The sequence below is a fragment of the Heloderma suspectum genome, chromosome 2 (assembly GCF_057233095.1).
Source record: "Heloderma suspectum isolate Gila_16-S chromosome 2, 16-S_ref, whole genome shotgun sequence".
In the NCBI taxonomy this organism is placed as follows: domain Eukaryota; kingdom Metazoa; phylum Chordata; class Lepidosauria; order Squamata; family Helodermatidae; genus Heloderma; species Heloderma suspectum.
Genome location: NC_139459.1, coordinates 366,739,881 through 366,762,076, shown reverse-complemented (window position 1 = coordinate 366,762,076; position 22,196 = coordinate 366,739,881). Strand labels below are relative to the sequence as shown.

At 50.4% G+C, this 22,196-nt stretch overlaps 1 protein-coding gene across 3 annotated transcripts; it reads right to left on the bottom strand.

Annotated features, from left to right (window-relative positions):
- Positions 1–2,464: 2,464 nt before the first annotated feature.
- Positions 2,465–22,076, bottom strand: LOC146355910 (E3 ubiquitin-protein ligase TRIM7-like). Of its 3 annotated transcripts, XM_084830988.1 has the most exons (8): positions 21,599–22,076; positions 19,574–19,669; positions 19,003–19,233; positions 15,473–15,495; positions 13,623–13,738; positions 10,930–10,962; positions 5,027–5,126; positions 2,465–4,442 (listed from the first exon to the last, which is right to left on the bottom strand). In XM_084830988.1, exons 6-8 carry the CDS (start codon positions 10,960–10,962, stop codon positions 3,928–3,930), a joined length of 648 nt encoding a protein of 215 aa, XP_084687114.1. In that variant the 5' UTR covers positions 13,623–13,738; positions 15,473–15,495; positions 19,003–19,233; positions 19,574–19,669; positions 21,599–22,076; the 3' UTR covers positions 2,465–3,927. The 3 variants fall into 3 exon arrangements, with proteins under 3 accessions (XP_084687114.1, XP_084687113.1, XP_084687112.1); XM_084830986.1 differs by lacking the exon at positions 5,027–5,126 and having other exon boundaries at positions 2,475–4,442; XM_084830987.1 differs by lacking the exons at positions 5,027–5,126; positions 19,003–19,233 and having other exon boundaries at positions 2,472–4,442.
- Positions 22,077–22,196: the final 120 nt, after the last annotated feature.

Here is a 22,196-nt window from a genome sequence, read left to right as displayed (position 1 = left end):
TACCGAGTGTCATCTGGAAAAGAACAATGGGAAAGGGGGAAGGAATGGAGTCTTGGAAGAGTCTTGGAGCAGGGCTGGCCGGATCCTGAACAGGAACTCTCCCATTCGCAAGACGCTGTGTACCTTTTTCTAACAGATACCATGAGCCTGAGAACACGTCTCTGAGAAAGATAAGGGACGTTGTTTGAGACTCCTCCTGGATTCATCACGTCATTAGAAGTGGAAGTGACTCCTCTTTCAAGGAGCGCCTATTATCACCATCAGGCAGTAGATCAACTCTGCCCTTTCTTGGAGAGGGAAAGGCTGGCCATTGTCAACCATGCATTTAGATCAATGCAATAAACTTTCTGTGGGGCTCACCATGTGCACAGCCAGACATGTGGCCATGGGAGAATGGGGTGGTGATGCTGCTGAATGGGGCGCCTGGCTGAGCAGATATTACACTAGTGTTACAGCATCTGCATTGGCTACTGATTGGGGTTCATCACACGGGGGCAGAAATCCAGATCAATACCAGGGCTTTCTCCATCTGGTTTCATCATGAGATTAGATTGGCCTCCTTTACACGGTGGTTTCTATTTCATTATATTCCGTTCCTTCCCTTTTCACGGGGTGGCTACTTTCCAGCGAAAATCCATCACATGCACTGCGGGCATCACAAAACTTCCTCCCTGGTTCCTGCCCCTTTCCCTCCCATCGCACATTACTGGTGGGTTGGTTGTGAGTGACAGGCCATGCGGGTGGACAGCAATCTCCAGTGAATGGCCTGAGCCCCGCCCTCACAGGCGCCGGCCCCCCGTGGAAACTGCTGGCCTGCTGTGCTGTGGAATAAGCAGCTGAAGCCAGGAGCAAAAGCCGGTTCATCGCCTTCACTCACGGCATGGCAGCAAGCCGGCAGGTCAGTAGATTGACACGCCCTCCACCCCAATGTCACTGCCGTCGTCAGCATGACCGCACCGCCCAAAACCACCCCCAGCTGCTCACACAGAGCGGTTTCTTCGCACTACAAGAGAAATACATGGGGACGTGGTGGTGCTCCCATTGAACAGGTGGAAAAAATGCTGCATTTTCCCCATTTGGGGATAACACGGGATAGGCGGGGAAAATGGCGGGGAAAGCCCTGGAGGAGACGGATCGCCTCCCCCACCCCCACCCTGCGGATGCCCAGACGGAACGGTAAGTGGGTTTCGTACACCCCTAGTCCATGGGGGACTCAGACCTCAGTGCAGGTAGGGCAGGAATAGAGTTCCTGAATTGTTATCTGGAACTAGTAACAGGTGGGATGAGGGCCAAGAATACACCTCTGGCAAGTGGAGACAGGGGTGATGGTGGGGCTCATTCAGCCAAGGAGCAGGTGAGCACTCCTTCTCCTTGAAGCTCACCTTCCTCGGTTGCAGAGAGCTGGGTTCTCCTGGAACCAGCTCTGCTTCTGGATCATGTGGGGGTAGCTGTGCCTTTCCCCATATTCCTCCACTGTGGGAGACTTTGCCTCCGGAATCCATGCCTCAGTAACCTCTAGATTAGCGTGTGGGGCTGCACTTCAAGACTGTTAGGAAACTGCACATTAGTCCAAAATGCAAAGGCGAGAGGTTTAGCTGGGGTGAGGCATGGGGACCACGTAACGCCACTCCATTGTCCACAGTCCCATTGTATTCTGCACAGAGGATCGCAGCCTTGCTCTGTCTGCATTCCCATTCCATGGCTGGAACTTCAGACACCATGAACCTTCCCTCCCCCCTTTTTTTACATAGCCTGGGATTGCTGGGCGTGTGTGATTTTGCTGAATCTCATACCAGGATGCTACGGGGCTTAATTCAGCCCTTCCAAGCTTCCCTGCGCAGGGGGGCATGGACAGGGGCAGGGAACAAGCCTGTCCTTTGCTCAGAAGCATCAACATTTTTGATGACGTTCAGCGCCAGGGGCCAGACTCCACCCACGCAACCCCACAGTAAGGAGGACTGATGTGCAGTGTGATCTCTGAAAGCACATCTTCAGGGGTCGCATCTGCTGCTTTTCTGGCTAGGTGGGTCCCTGACAGACTGAAGCCGATTTCAGGAACATCTGCATTAAACATGAGCGTGCTTCACATTCTGTTGCCATGTAGATCTAGTAGGGATGTATGGATTGTGGAAAATCTGTTCCGTCTTGCGTTTCATGGATTGCCAGGCACCTTTCATTCCGCAGTCCACCCAGCAACGTAATCATTTTTAGTTCCCACATTTGCGCAAAATCCCCCCCCCCCAAATGTGCATTTTCACACCTTAGCCTATGGGGAAATGTGCATTTTTGGCCTTTAAAAAATGCATATTTTTGCATATTTTTGGACAATGACATTTGCACAAAAGCGGGAAAGTTAGACAGTCTGGAAGTTTGCAGAAGCCACCTGATGGGAAAAATCGGTCCCCTGAGGAATCTGCCAGTCAGATACATCAAAATCTGAACTCAATTAGTTCCGTTTCAGATTTGCCCAACATCCCTAGGATCCTGCCCCGTTTGGCTGTGGATTCTATGTAGTGTCAGAAGCTACAGCTGTAAGAAACTAAGGAAAAAAACACCTTATCTGAAAGACATGGCCTTCAGCACATCCTCTCCAGTCGCTGGTGTTCACAGCACAAAACAGTATGTAAAATCTCTGCAGACATTGTTACAAGTGAGTGTGGAACATTTCATCTGTTTTATCCTGTTTCAATATATGCATAGGCTGTGCTTGCAATGCACCTTGTTTGTTAAGTGATGAAATGGTTTGAATGTTCAAATGCATGCACAGGCCTTGCCCGCAACATGCTATTCTAATGGTTAACAACAACAACAACTAATCTTTGTTGTCTCATTTTATGTTCTGTGTATTGTTCCAGCCCTTCGAAGGAGGCCTAATAAAACAGCAAGAGGCCAAAACAGGCCGGGGCTTTTCCTCCATGAAATTGTTCATCACATCCCGAGACTGTTCCCTCTTTCTGTGTTGCCAGTTGTGGAACTTCCTTCCTGTCCAGAGGCTCTGCGGCATCTCCCCACCCCTACCACACTTCAGGCACCAGGTGGGTTAGTGAAGTTCAGGGGGCGCCACGGATTGATTAGGGAGCCTGAGGCGCCCCAGGAAGTCAGCACTTATACTGGTGACCCGTTTCCTGCAGGTAGCAGCTCCTGAAGCCGGCGCTGTCCTCCCAGAGGCTGAGTGAGGCTGGAGCAGGGATGAACCCGCAGGGGGGCCAGAGCACTAAGAGCTCACCGGGAGGGAAGCATCGCTTCAGGCTCCCTCCCATCTCTTTTGTGGCGAGGGGCTGCCCACACCTGGGCTCCCCTGGGCACCCCCAGAACTAGTTTGGGAAGGGGGACATGAGTCCGGGACTGCAGGGCCTCCCTGCTGCAATGTGTATTCTGTGGATTTCCCATTCACCCCCTCTAATAGTGAACTCAGGTGGTTGGTTCAGCCAACAGGACTGAAGGCGAAATGGGGCCACTGAGAAACAAGAGGGAGGTATACATAGCTCAGTTTATTGCAAAACGTTCTCAAACAGTTAGAAATGTTCCAGCTCCATTGGTCCTTTACGAAGCGACTACATAATGCACCATTGCAACAGAACTGGTGGAGTGCTAGTCAGGGAATTCCCTATGGCCGTGGCCGCCGCCGCGCCCCCCCCCCCCCCCGCACAGTTCTTTGGACCTCCTTGGAGAAAGGACAGAATGCAAGCAAGAAACACGGGGGAGCTGCAGCCAAATGTTGCAGCGCAAGTCGTCCCCCCCCCCCGTGCTCCTCTTCCAGTTTCGGCCAGCCAAACATGCAGACCAATTCATTCCCCCAACTCCAGCTTTCTGTTTTTCCTTTAGACACGGAGATAAATACATAAAGAAGAAGAGAAGGATATATGGGGTTTAGGTGAATCTTCCTGGTCTGGGGAGGGGGGTAAGTGAGGGAGGCTCTGAGCTGCCTTAAGGAGAGATCCCTAGTTGGCCTGTGAGCACATAAAAGAAGGGCAGGAGGGTCTCTCCAGAGAATGAGGCCCCAGGGAAGGCGTAGAGGAGGGTCCCTCTGTCAGCATCGTAAAAGGCCACCCGCCCCCCCTCACAGTTCAGAGACACTCGGATCCTCTTCAGCTGCCCACTCAGGGCCAGAGGAGGGAAATCAGGGGGATCGGAAGCCCAGTATTTGCCTTCACAATTCTCCACAGCCCAGATCCCGTCTGCAGGGCGAATGTCAACCCCAGTCTTTCTCCTCACAGACTTTCTGGTGACCCCCACAGCCCAGGTTCCCTCACTTTCCACAATGACTTCCCAGAAATGTCTCCCTGCTGTGAATCCCTCTTGTCCCAGCACAACAGGATAGAAGTTGAATCTCTCAGGATTGTCAGGCAGATCTTGGCATTTGTCGCCCCATCTCACACTTTTATGATCCTCCGACAGGATGAGGTCAGGATTCACTGAGTCTGGATCCAGAGTCACGTTTGCTGTTGGGGATGGAGAGAGAGGGAAGATGATCAGGATCCTCTGGGACAAAGGCAGAGGTCTCAAGTGTTCACACCCCACAGAAATCCCAGGTTCCCTCTAAAATCAGGAAATATGGAAATGACTCAGTGAAAGAACTGACATGCTCAAAGCAGAATTAATTTCCCCCAACCAATTTCCCTCCTCGCTTCCCCTCCCTCTTTCCTTACTGCCCACCCTCACTGACCCAACTCCCCCTCCCCTCCCTCCCGTCTCCCTGGTAACCAGCCACACCCCCTCCCACTCCACCCCTCCCAACTGGCCCCTCTCCCTTAAGGCTCACTGCATGGTGTTCACTTATTCAGAGTTTCTGTCTCCTGCCCCTCCTGTCATTCCAGCCAGTTTAGAAGACGTAAAAACAAGAACACCCCCCCAAAAACTGTGCTCTTCCATGGCTCCAGATGAGACTTGTATGGCACCATCGCCTCATTCAAGGAATATTACAGGGGTCCAGATCACATTGGCTTCCACTTGTGAACCTCCTGAGTTTTCCAACAGCTTCTCTGTCTTTTTTCTGACTGCATAAATTCTGTGAGACAGGACTGACCTGGGGGGGGCCCTGGCCCGGTTAGCCATGAGGCGCTCCCTCTGAAACGGGGCCAGCCACACATCAGGCTGCGGTTTCCTTCTTTCTGCAGGGTCGCCCACTTAGGCGGAAGGATGGTAGTTCGTAAATTAAAACGAAAGGAATTTTTGAAAACCAGCCTGACAAAGACTTGTATTCAGTGGCTTTGAGGACCTACAGATAGGGGAGGCGGGGAATGAGAAGAAAACGGATGGTGGATCAGAGAGAATTTGCTCTCCTCTGAATGCCAGATGCTGGGGAGACGTCGCTAGGGAGAGGGCCTTCAGGCCGTGCTTGTGGGTCTCCCAGAGGCATCTCTCTGGCTTCTGTGCTTAACAAAATGGGGGACTAGATGGACCCTTGGTCTGATCCCGAAGTGTTTCTGCAGAAGAGTCATGTGGAAAACAAATCAAATCATATCAGTAGATAGGACCTCATCTCCTCCCTCATTAGCCTTATAACCGCATTCAGCGTCTTTGCACATACAACAAATTTCTGGACTGGGTTAGGCTCCTCCGTGTCTTGAAATGTTCCTCTGGGATACATACTTCTGCCTGTACAAGAGCGCAAGGGTGGCCAGTGCTCCACACGACGGGGAACTCTGCTTTTTCAGGGTTCATGACTATATACTGAGCCCTGCCTATGCACAGTCACTTGTATGCATGGACACATGTTGTTGTTGTTGTTTTTATTTACATTTCTATACTGCCCAATAGCCAAAGCTCTCTGGGCTGTTTACAAAGATTAAAATCATTAAAAATACAGTATTGGGGGGCCACCACCGAGAAGGCCCTCTCCCTTGTTGCCATCTTCCTAGCTTCCCTCAGAGGCAGCCAGAGGAGGGCCTTAGATGTTGAGCGTAGTGTGCAGGTAGGTTCGTGTCAGGAGAGGTGCTCCGTCAGGTACTGTGGTCCCAAGCCGTGTAAGGCTTTATAGGTTAAAACCAGCACCTTGAAGCAGGCTCAGAAACATACAGGCACCCAGTGCAAGCGGTCCAGAGTTGGTCTTATATGTTCGGGCCTTCTGATCCCCATTATCAATCTGGCTGCCATATTTTGCATGAGCTGCAGCTTCTGAACCATCTTCAAAGGCAGACCCACGTAGAGCGCCCAGTAATCTAACTTGGAGGTTACCAGAGGATAGACAACTGAAGCCAGGTTATCCCTGTCCAGATTGGGGCGTAGACAGGGCCACCAACCAAAGGTGGTAGAAAGCACACCATGCCACTGAGGCCACGGGAGCCTCAAGGGACAGAGAGGGCTCAAGAAGAACCCCAAAGCTACAGACCTGCTCCTTCAGGCGGAGCGCAACCCCATCCAGAGCAGGTTGAGCACCCTCTAGAAGAACCGCCCACCAACAGCATCTCAGTCTCGTCTGAACTGAGTTTCAGTTTGTTAGACCTCATCCAGTCCATTGTTGCAGCCAGGCACCGATTTAGCACATCCACAGCCTCGCCTGAAGGAGATGAAGGGGAGAAATAGAGCTGCATGTCAACAGCGTGCTGATGACAACACACTCCAAAACTCCAGATGACCGCACTCAACAGTTTCATGTAGATGTTAAATAGCAAGGGGGACAAAACTGACCCCCGTAGAACCCCATACTGGAGAATCCATGGGGCTGAGCAATATTCCCCAAGCACCACCTTCTGGAGCCGACCCTCCAAGTAGGAGCGAAACTGCTGCAATGCAGTGCCTCCCACTCCCAGCTCAGAGAGCCGTCCCAGAAGGATACCATGGTCGAACATGGTATCCCAAACACTGCCTAGGGGCCATGGGATTGCCCCCTTGAGGTGGCAAAGTGTGAAGGACAAAACTCCAGTCCACTTACCTTTTCTTGCAGCATTGTGATCAACTTGCAATGTTTGTTTTCTTGCCTGAGAACGACATGGCCTACACCTGCAACAAGCACAAGATGATCACGCCGCTGGAAGAAAAAGTAAGAGGACTGGAGTGGCGAGTGGCAACCCTCTGGGGAATAAGAGAACACAAAGAGTTCTTGGACAGAACGGTGGAACTACAGCAGCAAAGTGAAGTACAGGAGTTAGAAGAGCAACAGCAAGCTGAGGCAGAAGAGGAAACTGCTGAGGTGAGGAAAAATGAAGTGGAGGACACTCCTTGGAAAAAGGTGACAGTTAGGAGCAGAAGAACTAGAAGACACTCGGCACCAGTGGAGGCAGTGGAACTAGGGAACCGTTTCCAGGTACTTGAGCATGAGACTGGAGGACAGCCTGCAGAGGAAGAATTACAGGGGAACCTGCATGAGAGCGAGCAAGAGGCTGAAGGTCACTCAAGCAGAGGCGATGAAACCAAGGCCCACAACAACAAGAGAAGTGTAGTAGTAATGGAAGACTCCTTGCTGCATGGGATCGAAACCCAAGTATGTCGCGAAGACCCGTGGACTCACCAGGTATGCCGTGTCCCATGAGGATGGATTAGAGACGTGACTGAAGGGTTGCCTGCACTCATAAGGCGCACTGACAGGTATCCCTTCCTTCTCATCCATGTGGGAACAAATGATACTGCCAAGTGGAGCTACGATGAAATCATGTCAGACTTTGAAGCTTTGGGAAGGAAACTCAAGAACTTTGGGGCCCAGATAGTTTTCTCATCCATCCTTCCTGTAGTTAGAAAAGGGATAGAAAGGGAAAGAAAAATACTCCGGGGGAATGACTGGCTATGAAGGTGGTGCCAGCATGAGAGATTTGGATTCCTGGACCACGGGCTGTACTTCCTGGAAGGTGGACACTTGGCAAGGGATGAGTTGCACCTCACAAAGGATGGGAAGAATGTGTTTGGCCACAGCATGAAGAACTTCATCAGGAGGGCTTTAAACTGAATCCTACGGGGAAGGGAGATGTAAAGTTGGGCATAACAATGGACTGCAACGGAGAGAACAGCTCTAATAGCGCCCAATAATAGTCTTCAGAAACATGTAGGAAGAAAGCCAGACTATGAAGCACATGGTCTTCGATGTCTAAATACTAATGCCCAGAGTATGGGAAACAAACAGAACGAACTTGAACTCTTAATACAGGAGGGAAATTATGACTTGATAGATATAACTGAGACTTGGTGGGATGACTCTCATGACTGGAATACAGCAATTGATAGATATAACTTGTTCAAAAAGACCAGGAGGAACAGAAAGGGAGGTGGGGTTGCACTGTATGTGAAAAAGACATATCTCTGCACAGAAATACGGGAGGATGAGCTTGGTAGCCCCACCGAGAGCATCTGGGTTAAAATAAATGGAGCAAAGAATAAAAGGAACCTGGTGGTCGGAGTCTACTACCGGCCACCCAATCAAGAAGACGAGGATGAAACTTTTGAAAAGCACATAGCCAATGCTTTAAGGAAGCATGTTGTAGTAGTAATGGGGGACTTCAATTTCCCTGATATTTGTTGGGAGACATTCTGCAAAACATGGCCCCTCCAGGAAATTCCTGACTTGTGTGGCGGATAACTTCCTCCTACAGAAAGTAGAGGAAGGAACTAGAGGATCGGCTATCCTTGACTTGATCCTAACCAACAGAGATGACTTAGTGGATAAAGTAGCAGTTACAGGAACTCTGGGGGAAAGCGACCGTGTTATACTTGAGTTCTTGGTTCAAAAGGAAGCAAAAGCTGAGTGTAGCCAAACCCGTACCCTGGATTTTAGGAAAGCCGATTTTAATAAACTCAGAACAATGATAAGTGAGGTCCCATGGCAAGCGACTCTAATGAGGAGTCCAAGATGGGTGGGAGTTTTTTAAAAAGGAAATTCTCAAGGCACAATTACAAATAATTCCAACAAGAAAAGAGGGTGGAAGACAACAGAAGAAGCCAATGTGGCTTCACAAAAAGCTTAGAGATGACCTGAAAACAAAAAGAACACATATATAGGAAGTAGAAGGAAGGACAAGCAACAAAGGAAGAGTACAGGCAGGTAGCACAGAATTGCAGGGATGGCGTCAGGAACTGAGAATGAGCTGAGGTTAGCGAGGGATGCTAAAAGCAACAAAAAGGCTTTATTCAGCTATGTGCATAGTAAAAGACAGAGGAACGAAATGGTGGTTTAGCTATTAAATAAGGATGGCAAAATGATAACAGATGACAAAGAAAAGGCAGAGGTGCTCCATTCCTACTTTGGCTCAGTCTTCTCCCAAAAGAGGGTCTATGACCCCCCTGGCAAAGGCGAAGTATAGACTGAAGGGGCAGGATTGCAGCTTGAGATCGACAGGCATATGGTCAAGGAACATCTTATTACTTTGAATGAGTTCAAATCTCCAGGGCCAGATGAATTCCATCCTAGAGTAATAAAGGAACTGGCAGAAGAACTCTCAGAACCGCTGTCTATTCTCTTTGAGAAATCATGGCGGACGGGGGAAGTGCCAGTGACTGGAGGAGGGCTAATGTTGTCCCTATCTTCAAAAAGGGTAAAAAGGAGGAACCTGGGAACTACAGACCAGTCAGTCTGACATCAATCCCTGGGAAAATTCTGGAGCAGATCATAAAGCAATCCATCTGGAAGCACCTGGAAAACAATGCAGTGATGACTCGAAGCCAACATTTATTTGTCAAGAATAAATCCTGCCAGACGAATCTGATCTCATTTTTTGATCAGGTAACCTCCCTTGTGGACCGTGGGAATGCTGTAGACATCATATACCTCGACTTCAGCAAAGCTTTCGACAAAGTGCCCCATGATATCCTGATGAGCAAACTAGCTCAAAGTGGGCTAGATGAAACACTGATCCGGTGGATCCACAGTTGGCTACAGACTCGGACTCCAAGTGTGCTTATCAATGGGATCTTCTCAAACTGGTGAGAGGTAAAGAGCGGGGTACCGCAGGGCTCAGTCCTGGGCCCAGCGCTCTTCAACATTTTTATTAATGACTTGGAGGAGGAGATGCAGGGAATGCTGATCAAATCTGCAGATGACACAAAATTGGGTGGGATAGCTAATACCTTGGAAGACAGAAACAAAATTCAAAGTGATCTTGACAGACTGGAGCTCTGGGCAGAAAATAACAGAATGAAATTTAATAGGGACAAATGCCAAGTTCTGCACCTAGGAAAAAGAAACCAAAAGCACAGTTACAAGATGGGGGATACGTGGCTCAACAATACTACAAGCGAGAAGGGTCTTGGAATTGTTGTCAATCACAAGCTGAGTATGAGCCAACAATGTGATGTGGCTGCAAAAAAGGCAAATGCTCTTTTGGGCTGCATTCATAGAAGCATAGCTTCCAAATCCCGAGAAGTCCTGGTTCCCCTCTACTCAGCACTGGTTAGGCCTCATCTGGAGTACTGTGTCCAGTTCTGGGCACCGCACTTGAAGAAGGATGCAGACAAACTGGAGGGAGTTCAGAGGAGGGCAACAGGGATAATCAGGGGACTAGAAACAAAGCCCTATGAAGAGAGACTGAAAGAACTGGGCATGTTTAGCCTTGAGACGACTGAGGGGGGAGATGATAGCGCTCTTCAAGTACTTGAAAGGTGGTCACAGAGAGGAAGGCCAGGATCTCTTCTCCATCATCCCAGAATGCAGGACATGAAATAAGGGGCTCAAGTTACAGGAAGCCAGATTCCAGCTGAACATCAGGAAAAACTTCCTGACTGTTAGAGCAATACGACAATGGAACCAATTCCCTGGGGAGGTGGTGGGCTCTCCCACACTGGAGGCATTCAAGATGCTGCTGGACAGCCATCTGTCGGGGATGCTCTGACTTGGATTCCTGCATTGAGCAGGGGTTGGACTCGATGATCTTGTAGGCCCCTTCCAACCCTACTATTTTATGATTCTATGATTCTATAACTGTTTACCCCAATGAAATACAAGCGAGCATAACGTCTGGCCAGTCCACATCCCTCCTGTGAACTTGGTCCCCATTGGAAATTTACCTTTCTTCGGGTATAGCCCAGGCAGCAGGACATCTGCGGAAGAGAAAACATATAAACATTAAGAAGCACACTATCTATGAATCAAGGAGAAACAAACACATCTGGCAGACGGGGAATTCTAATTTTCAATTGTTTGCAAGTAACAGCACAATCCTATGCGTGTTTCCTCAGTGACCGTGTTCGCACAATCCCAGGCAGCACCCATGGGTGCCAGGCTGCCAATTCAAGCCATCAGTCACGGCTACTTGTGTTGTTCAAACCCGACGGGGGAGGCTTGTTGGGGAGGTTAGCAGACCACCCCACAACTCTGGAACAGGCCATGAGTTTAGGATGGCTTGTTAACCACCCCAACAAGCCACCCTCACCAAGATCAGACGACATGAGAAGCCTGGCAAAGGTAATCATGCAAATCGTGCTGGCACACAACTGGCAATGTAAAACACAGAAGAAGGATTAAAAAAGCCACCTTCAAAGAAGCCAAAAAGCACAATATAATTTTTGATTTCATATGGAACTTGTCACGAAAATTGGTGTTCATATTGGAGATTAAGAATCTAGGCCATGTAACACCGGTATTTAAAAAGGACTGGTGATGGTTCGTTTGCATCTCTCCCAGGTAAAGTGGTGGAAAGCTTTATTAAAGCTGGGATAGTTATACGTATAGAAGAACCACCCTTGCTGAGCAAGAATCAGTCTGGCATCTGCAAAAGGAAGTCCTGCCTCATCCACCTGTTAAAATTAAGGGTGCAATCCTATGGATGGTACACAGCCTCTAGACAGCCATAGGGTTTTTCGGTTTATGGGAACCGAGCTCGGAGTCAGCACGCCAAGGTCCGTTCCCACAAATCCGACTCCCCGCCCCCTCCCCAGCCGCCCCGTTCGCAGCACGGTTCATCCCTGGCGCCACGCTCAGAAGAGCAGCATGGAGCATGTGGAAAGGGAGCGTTCCTGGAGGTGGGGAGGGGACCACGGAAGCGCTGGTATGACACTTCCTATGCACCGTCCGGCCTCCCCGCCCCGCTCCGAGGCACCCTGGCTAGACAGCCAAAATCAGCTATCTAGGTGCAAGAGCAAGGCAGCCAGAGGATGGAGGAGAGGATCCCCGCCGCTCCCCACCTGCCCTGCATTGGACAGTTGGTCGCCTCCGGGTTTCGAGGCAGCCGACTATCCTGGTAGGATTGCACCCTTAGGAAGTTAAGAAGCATGTCCAGGATCATGTCTTTATCTCTCATGTGGGCCTGATCCAGACACTGGTACCTTGTCCCATCCACCCGCCACCTTAGGCAGCGACAGACACAAAACTATAGATGGGAGATGCAGGTGGGAGGCGGACGAGGGATGCTCTACTGCCGAGAGGAGGAGGAGGAACTGCCTGCTTATGGGCCCCCCCCCCTCCATTTCTGAAGCCAAAGGAAGGTCAAAGCAGGAGGGCCAAAGGCAGAACCAGGATAAGGGCTACATTTAATCCTCCTTGTTATTGCTGTATCAGCCCTTGGGCACCGCAGAGGCAATTTCGTAAACTTTATCTGCTTGGATCTCCAAATGTTTTTTGAAAAAGTCCTTCACCTGTGTATGTACAGTTGTCATCCAATAGGAGGACAGGGCCTCATATATTTGTAGCTATTTAAAGCAGGGGTGCAGAACCTCCCACCTGTGGGCGTAATCTGGCCCATGGGGCACCCCAGTTTGGTCCAGGCAGCCTCTTTGGGTTCCTCCAAGGGGCGGGGCTTAGTCTCCAAGCCCCGCCCCCTGGAGGAATCCCCTTGGAGGGCAGACCCACTGCTGTCTCTGACTTACCCATGCTGGATAGAGAGTGAGCGCTCTTCCCCACCTGTGAAGGATGTCTCAGATTGGAGAAGGCAGCAGGACTCGCCCACATGGCGAAGTGTGGCTGCTTTCCCTGGTGGGGGCGAGTCCCATTCCCTGCCGCCTCTCCTCCCCCACTGCTATCTCTGATCTGAGATAGGAGAGAGCAGCGGGGGGTAGGGGGGGACATAAGATAACAGAGAGAGCAATGGGGATGCGGGGTGGCCTGGGTCTCTTTCTCTGTGATGGGAGGAGGCACCATTGCAGGCCTTCTTCCAGCACAAGGGGGGAAAGAAAGGATGTGACATCATCTGGCCCGTAAGGGGGCACTCTGGCCCCCACCCCAAAATAGTGCTGCAACCTCGATTTAAAGAAAGAGAAAGGAATAAGTGGACGGTTCTCACAATGGACATAAGCAGTGGAGTCTGCAAAGGATGTATGAGGACCATTGCTCTTTATCCCATGAATTCATGATGGTGTCAGGGATGAGGGGCAAGGAAGGAGAGGAATAAATGGACAGTTCTCACAATGTAGATAAGCAGTGGGGGGCCCAAAGGGAACTCGTTACTCATCTCTTTCTTGTGGTTTAGATTCATGTGAGAGTGATACGGAGTCAAGAATGAGCAGCCAAGTTTGTGGTTGATACCAAATGATTGGGGGGTGAAAACCCAAAGCAGGACGTGAGGACTTCCCCCTGCCCCTCGGCCTGGCACAACCTCTCCAGACTGGGTGGATGGGCAACCAAATGCAGAAAACGTTTTCCTGGAGGAATGGAAATGGTGGCCAGGCTGCCAAAATGGAAGCTTTGCTGCTGTTACCACCATTTGGAGCATCAACAAAATAAAAAAAATGCCCAGCATATCATCCTTGCAGCCATGCTTCATTACCTTTGAATTGCTTCATCACTTCCTCCAGAAAAGGATTTATCTCACAGAAGTCCCAGATCCTCCACTTCAGCTCTGGAGGGAAAGCCCCTGGATTCTCAAATGGCTCCTTTTCACTCCTGGCCGAGAAAAAGGACAAGGAAGGGGAGACATGACGGAGGTGTGCAGAATTATGCATGGGGTGGAGAATGTGGTTAGGGAGGCATTTTTCTCCCTCCCTCATAACACTAGAACCCACTGGGGTCCTCCCATGAAGCTGATTGGTGGGGGATTCAGGACAGGTAAAAGGAAGGGCTTCTTCACACAGCGCAGAGTCACACTTTGGGATTTGCTACCACAAGACGCAGTGATGGCCACTGTAACAGATGCCTCCTATACTTATGTCTGTGTCTGCATTGTTAGATATGCCCCAGGTAGGGTTAGTGTTTGGGAGGGAGGGGAAGGCGGGGGGGGGGGCTTCTGAGGTTGCACAGGTTGTGTGTGGAGGATTCCGAGGTTGTGAAAGGAGGGAGCTGACAGCCAGTAGTCGGACAGGGACCTAGGGACTGAGGAAGCTACATGGAGTGAGTGGGATTTGGGGAACAGGATTTAGAAGGGGTAGAGTAGGCACGGAGGTTGGGACCAAGCACTGATTGATTAATAATAATTTAAACTCTTCTCATGTTAAATATAGTTTTGTTTGTTTTTAACTACAACGTCCCACATGTTGGTCTGTCTTATTGCACTACCATTAGAAAAACATATTTCCTTCTTACTGCTCCTGTATTGGGTAGAGGGAACCAATTCAGCATATTGAGTGTCTCTTTCACCCGGAGAATAAAAGGGGCTGAAGCTGTGTGTGTCAGTGAGGACAACTGATCCAGTGGAGGGAAGCGTCCTGAGGGGGTTTTATTCTCCATTTCATCAGATGGAAGATGGAGAAGGTCAAACCCAGGGCAGGAGCGTCACAGCCTCCAACTGGGATGGCTTCAAAATTGATGGCGAGCAAAGTCTTACTGCCTCTGCACTGGTGGTAGCACAGAGCCATCAAGACTTTGCTCGCCAGTTGCTGGGGAACATGGGCAGGAGGGTTTCCTGTTGACAGCTGGTCAGCCACTGTGGGAACTGTGGGAATGCTGGGCTAGAGGGACCATTGCTCTGACCCAGCATGGCTCTTACGTTCTCAAAAGCAAAGGTAACCAATCTAACATTCCCGAAGGGAGCAAATTGAGTGACCAGCCACTTCCTTGAGTGAGCAGCCGTGGTTTATTAAATTCAGTCTGATCAGAACTTGTTTCTTTAAAATGCTTTAATTGTTTGAACATGGTGTTTTATTCTTTTATCTTTGCTGCTCACCACTCTGAAATCTTTTGATATGGAACAGTATGTAAGTATTGTAAATGAAAATAAATAAATAAAATGAAAACTGCAGAAAGCTTACAGCAGTGGTGGGAAACCTTTCTGGGGGGGGGTGAGGCCACATGGGCCCCCACAGAACCCTTCAACAGCTACAGAAGTGGCTCTGGCTGGGGGGAAGGGGCAGATGGGGAGTTTTGTTTGTGCATAGTTTGGGGTGGGGTGAATGGTTTGGGTTTTGCCTGTGTTTTCGGGTGTGTGGGGCATGTGAGTTTTCCCTGTATCAGTGTTTTTGTGGGATGTTGGCCTGTGGGGTGTTTGTATGTGTGCATTTAGTTGGGATGTGTGTTGTGCAGGGGAGGGAGAATAGAAGGGATACAAGTTCAAAAGCAGATCCCTGCTTTAATCTGTGAGACATTGGAGACCTCGGTTCTCTGCCCAGGAGCCTGGAGGGCCCTGTCCTTCCCATGCCATCCAGACCCTTCCCAGCATCATGGAAAGGAGTGGGATCCACTCACCTCTGCAAGGTGCTTCTCACGTCCTGGAGGGGAAGAGAGAGAAAGAAGAGGGAGCTCAGTGCCTGCCAGACCCCACTCTATGAAGATGCCCCCTGGCCCTCTCATGCTCGCCTGGTGATGCTTCCACATAGCACCTTCCACTCTAGGACTAAAGAAAATGGTCACTGCAAGGGTCCATCTAGTCCACCATCCTGTCCCCAAGAGTGGCTATCAGATGTCTCTGGAAAGCCCAGAAGCAGGGCATGAACAGTTCCTCTTTGGGAGGCATTAGCACAAAATGCATTAGCAGAGCGGTGAAACCAGCAAGAGGTTCCATCTACATTAGATCGAAGCCTCCAACTCTATACAAGTATGAGTGCACAGGCCTTTCCCTCTTGAGTGTTCCTGTATGTTACAGAGCTAGTTGTCAGTACTGTTACTGAATTTGCTCCTCTAAACACATGTACAAACTTGGGCATGTTCCCTGAATACGCATTCCTTTTTAAAGCACCTTTTAATCTTGGCAATAGGGCGTGTCCAGCGAAAGGTGAGCCAATGACTCTCACAGACACTGGCTTCTTCAAATAATGGGGGATTTCTCAAGTCACAAGAATTTCAAATAGGATCTCATCAATTGGGGAAATTAGATCATTGAACATTGTTCATAAACATGCAAAATCAAAATGATCAGTTAAGTATTCCTGATGCTGCTGGGAGAAGAAAAGGAAGGTTTGGGGAGAACTTTCCAAATTTGAGAGGAAACAAAGGTTTCAAGGGGTCCTGTCCTTGTGCAGCGTGGTGTGGTCAGGCTAATCCTGAGACATGGTCACAATACACACACACACACACACATACACACACACACACCAGAGAAAGAGCTGGAAGGGTGGGAAGCCACTCTTTGCACAAGAACCTCCTGAAAATAGAGTAGAATTTCAAAGATCTCTCTCCCTGTGTCTCCGTGACCCGTTCCTAAAGCTGACATTTGGGGTGCTGTGACAGTACACATCCCTTTATAAGAAGCCTGTGGTTATGTACTCCTGTTACATGTTGGATTTGCATATGTGAGCTGATGGGCTGAGATAGCGTGGGGGGGTGAAGTGTGTGTGCTATTAAAACTGTGTTCCGTGTTGGGAGAGTCAGATAGAGACAGCGAGGGATAAGATCAGAGACTGTGGTGAGGTAGGTCTGAGGGATGGTTTAGATCAGAGCCAGGATTTGTGAGAGGCAGGATTTTAGGACTGAGAACTGAAAGAGAGACGTCTGTGGTGACCTGGGATGTGATGGTCTGAGAGGGTGATTTGTTACTTCTCCTTTTCTGCACAGGTTTTTGGGTGCAATGAAGTGGGGGGAGTGGGGTGCCTCTTTGCCAACAAAGAGAGACGGGGAGGCAGAAGGGGGGTTCACAGTCTTCCTTGAGACAGAGGGGTAGGGAGGCTTCTTTGGCCCGAACAGTCCTAACTAATGAGATGCCAGGGTGCTGCTTATATACCCCAAATATGAGCTTAATTATTAGAACTGAAACCATGGCGGGAGGGAAATTCTGTCTCTGCTGGTTCACCGAAAGTATGATGTGTGCTAGTTCAGGAGTTACCTGCCTGACAATCCTTCCTTCCAGCTGAAACAGGCAGGTGATCGTGAACAGGCTGCTGAGTAGATTTACCTGGGCTGCCACTTGGAGCCTCAGCGTGGATACTTGCAGAGCTTTGAAGTGGTTTTCAAGGAGGGGAAGATGCCGAAGGACTACGTTTGGGGAGACAATGATCGTGCCAGAGGGAGTGATGGATGTGCATCAGCTGCAGACGTCTGCTTTCAGTGTCAGGCCGGGCCTTCAGAATGGCAGGCTTCTCCTGGGCTTTCCCAAGCAGGAATGAAGCCTTCCTTTCCATGTCCAAAACAGCAGAATATAGGGGTGTCTGGCAACAGCAGCAACACTGAGAAACTCCAGATTTTCCACCTGGATACTCATTTGATCATGCTTTGGGGACATCACTTCGAGGTGGCACAGCCATGAATAATTAGAGGGCCCTCGATAGGGGCGAATGCTCCTTCCTTGTTCTCCTTGATCTCTCAGCGGCTTTTGATACCTCGACCCCGGTACCCTCCTGGACCACCTGGAGGGGTTGGGCATAAGGGACACCATACTGCGGTGGTTCTGTTCCTTCCTCTCTGGCAGGTACCAGAGGGTAGCTCTGGGGAGGAGACTTCAGACCCTCGGCTGCTCACTTATTCAACACCTATGTGAAGCCGCTGGGGGCTATCATCAGGAGGTTTGGGGTGCAGTGTCACCAATATGCGGATGACTCTCAGCTCTACCTCGCATTTAGATCCTCGCCAAGGTTGGCTGTAGAAACCTTGTCCAAGTGCCTGGAGTCGGTGAGTGGCCGGATGGGAAGGAATAAGCCGAAACTGAACCCTGATAAAACCGAAATACTTTTGGTGGGAGACAAGGGGAGGATGGGGGAGGCTGACCTGGTGTTGAATGGGGTGCAGCTGCCCCTGAAGCACCAGGTCCACAGCCTGGGGGTATTTTAGACTCCCAGCTGTCCATGGAGGCTCAGGGGTCAGCCGTGAGCCGGGTGGCGCTGTACCAACTCCATCTGATATGGCGGCTGCACCCCTCCCTCCCTCCCTCCCTAACCATCTGCTCCCCTCAGTAGTTCGTGCCCTGGTTTTCTCTCACCTAGACTACTGTAATGCACTCTGCGTGGGGTTACCCTTGAAGACAGTTCGGAAGTTGCAGCTGGTGCAGAATGCAGAGGCCTGCCTGATTAAAGGCAGCCGTTGGCAAGATCTCATCACTCCAGTGCTGAACGAGTTGCACTAGTTACCAGTTGTTTTCCGGGCCCAATTCAAGGTGTTGGCATTGACCTTTAAAACCCTATATGGTTCTGGCCCAGTCTATCTTAAGGAGCGCCTCCAACACCAGGGACGCCGCTCAACGAGATCGGCCTCGAAGGCCTTCTGTCTGTCCCATCAGCCGAGACAGCTAGGCTGGGGAGGACTACTGAGAGAGCCTTTTTTATGGTGGCCCCCACTCTGTGGAATTTCCACCCTAGTGACCTCCGCCATGCCCCCTTTTTGATGAGCTTCCACTGGGCATTGAAAACCTGGCTGTTCAGGTGGGCATTTGGGGTGGGTTAGGTTTTTTTAGAGCAATGTTGTTTTGTAAGTTGATTATGTAAATGTGTTGTATTTTGTATTGTTATTTGTATTGTATGCAGCCTAGAGTGGCCGGGTAGCTGGCCAGATGGGCGGCTAATAAATTAATAAATGGACCTGCTACATATTTGCAATTTTGATTTGCTCAGGAATGACAGATCTGACCTTGCCTTCCTGACTTCAACACCATGAAGCAAGATAACTTTGCTGACAATTTTCCCACCTTTGCTTGGCAAGAATTCTCTTAAAGGACCACCTCACAGTTGCCAATAGGGGGCCTGCAGTGCCTGCCTTGGGCTCCTTCCTTCTGTGGACAAAGGAGGCATGAAGGCTTTGAAGTCCACTTTCCCCTTGGAGAGGATCCTGGGCTGTTTCTGCCACCATCTTACCTGCAGAAGTTCACATGCTGGCTGCTGAGACTTTGCCTCCATCTCCCGGATGAGGCTTTCGAAAGAGGAGAGTTCTTCAGAGAGTCTGGCCTGGTGTTGCTCCCTCTTCCTTGCAATCTCCTTCTCCGCCTCCTCCATCTGGGCCAGCAGGAGCTTCTCTTGTTCTTCCAGAAACTGACGTAGTTGTCTGAACTGAGCCACCATCTTTTCCCTTTCTGCTTTTGTTTGCTTCTGCAGGAAGTGTATAGAAAGTTGAGAAACGGTAGCCAGGGTCAGAAACAGGGCCCCTCTTCACAGCATCAAGAGGCTTAATAGAATTGTATAGGAAGATTGTAACTTTTCAGATATGAAATCAACATTCAATAGTGAAAGTTTCCTAAAGGTGCACAAGGCCCCACTCTCCGAATGGCCTTTGGTTAACCGTTGTTATAGTTGGTCCACCCATCCCAAATGACAGCTGTTCTGCAGAGCCAGGCTGCCTTGGGGCTTGTGATTCCTCTGCATTTGGCATTACAGTTTTACACATCGTCCTTGAAGCACTTGTCCCCTTCCTAGTAATACTGATACTTACCAGCAGATCTTCCTTTTCCTTTTCTGTTTCTGCCTTAAATGCCAGAATTCTTTCTCTTTCTTTCCCCAGAATCTCCAGGCGACGGTGAATCAGATCCTAAAGCGAAAACAATAGGAGATATGTGACTGGCCCTCCGAATGACTCATAAAATCATAGGGCTGGAATGGACCTACAAGACCATCAAGTCCAACCCCCTGCTCAGTGCAGGAAGCTGCAGTCTCCCATCAAAGTACTAACCAGGGCTGACCCTGCTTAGCTTCGTTCACCTTTGGATTAGAGAGAGAAAGAGGAACTGAACAACATGCTTCATCCCTGCAATCCATTTTTTTACCGGGGGGGCGGGGCATGCTCTCTGGTTTTCTTTCTTTCTTTCATTTCTATACCACCCAATAGCCAAAGCTCTATCCCACTGTATCCCGTTGTAGCCTACAAATAAGTTACTATATCCACTCTGAGGCTGTCTTCACACAAGGTATTTATAGTGCACTCATGACTGGTCACTAACGGAAGTTTGAGGGTCATTTACATGAGGCCATCAACCTCCAGGGCACATCCAGCTGTTTTTGATCTTTATCTGGAAAAAAGAAGAAGAAAAACCGCCCAGAGAGCTTCGGCTATTGGGCGGTATAGAAATGAAATAAATAAATAAATAAATAAAAACTCCATTGGGCGGAGAGGGAAAATCACAATCCCTCCCCCCCCCGCCCCTCCAGCACATCTGCCTGTTGACCTGGGCTAGGAGTTTTCTGGGCCAGGCTAGGGGAGGCTCAAAGTGAGCATGGAGCTGGCTGGGGGAGGAAGAAGAAGGAGATGGGGATCCCCATGTAAACAGCTGACAGCAACGAAGCCACAGAGAGAGAGAGAGAGAGAGAGAGAGCGCGCGCATGCAAGTGAACAATACTTGAATCCCTCGGGAGACCCACTAATTCACCGCTGGCTCTCCACCCTGAGGCTGCAGAGAACCTGCCTGTGGAAAGAGCTGATCTTTATCTTGCTTAGATATGGAAACAGAAGCACTGGTAAACTGCGGAATAAACAGCCTTGTGTGGTGAACCCCTGAGTTTAACATGCACTGACATGGGATTACGGGGTGGGGGTAATTATGTAGCTGGAATATCCAGAGCACAGAGGGAGAGACTGAAGATACATACACACACTTATCATCTATGACAGTATGGCCCAATGGTTGAAGGCAATCCTGTACTCTATTTAACAATACTATTTTTTTTTAAATGTAATTTTCTATATTGGTCATATACAACTGAATTTTATAGAATCTTATCTCATTTTGATGGCCTTTGTACAGTACACACTGTACAAAGTTTGCAGCTGGAGGCTTGAAAAGTTGTGGCAGATGGACAGAGTGGGGCATGTGAGGGATAAGCTGCTGCAGCGGATAGGACAGCAGGGAGGGAGATTACTTACTCCATCTTGCCCTAAGATCAGCACGGCTGCTAAACTATCTTCATTTGGAGGGAGGGGGTAGAAGAGATACGCTAGTGCCTCTCGGGGGTGGGGGGGTCAGTGTTTAACTGGAGGCCCACGGGTGATCTGGGAGGGTGGGAGGCTATTTCTTTCCTCTCCACACCATGCCTCGTTTTATCCACCTCTGTCATGTCTCCCCTTCCTTGCGTTTTTTTCCTAATCGAAACTGTCCCAAACACTGCGCCCTTTCCGCACAGGGGAGTTGCTCCAGCCCCTGGGTCATTTTGGCTGCCCTTCTTCATATAGACAGAGCCTAACCCATATCTGGTGCAGAGGGAGGGAGGGAGGGAGAGGAAGAGTTGAACTCCCCCCACACACGCACACACCCGCACACCCTCCTGAGTCTTCTCAGGCTTTCATGGCTGCTGTTTACTCAGCCAAAACACGCCTGTTGCATTCATGCCGCGAAGCACCCAGACAGCTTCAACACGCACTAAATAACAGATGGTGTCACTCGCGTTGCGGTGGCCTTACGGAGAGCTCCCCAAGGGGAACCCGCAGCTGCCCCCCTCCAATTCAAGCCCTGCGTCCATTTCCTACCTTGCACTCCTGGGAAGCCTCCTCCAGAGGAACCGCCTCGTGCGCTCTGGGCGCCTCGGCGCGCTCGCACGCCACGCAGATGGGCGCTTGGTGGTCCTTGCAGAAGAGCTGCAGGGGCTCCTGGTGTCTCTCGCAGGCTCGCCCCGCGCCCCCCGGCCCCTTGGCCTCCCAGTGTTTAAATCTCTTGGCGATTCGGACGAAGTTCGCCAGCTGCCGATTGGGCCTGAGGCTCCCCTTCCGGAGGGTTCCTCTGCACAGGGGGCAGGAGGCCTCTGCCCCCGGCTTCCCCCGGCACTGGCTCAGGCAGGCTCGGCAGAAGCTGTGCCCGCACTCCGCGACGGTCACCGGATCCCCGAAGTATTCCAGGCAGATGGGGCAAGTGGCTTCCTCGCGGAGGTCCTGGAGGGGGCTCCCGGCAGCAGCCATGGCGGAGGAGCGCGGCGCAGGCCCCCGGCGCCTCCCTCCGCGCAAATGCAGCGGCGCCCCTCGCCACGCCCCGAGGAGAGCCCGGCACCGCGAGCAGCCGAGCCGAGCCACGGCAACCGACCGGTTCCGGGCGAGTTCGTGGCTCGGAGGAGGTCTTTCCGGAAGCTCATGG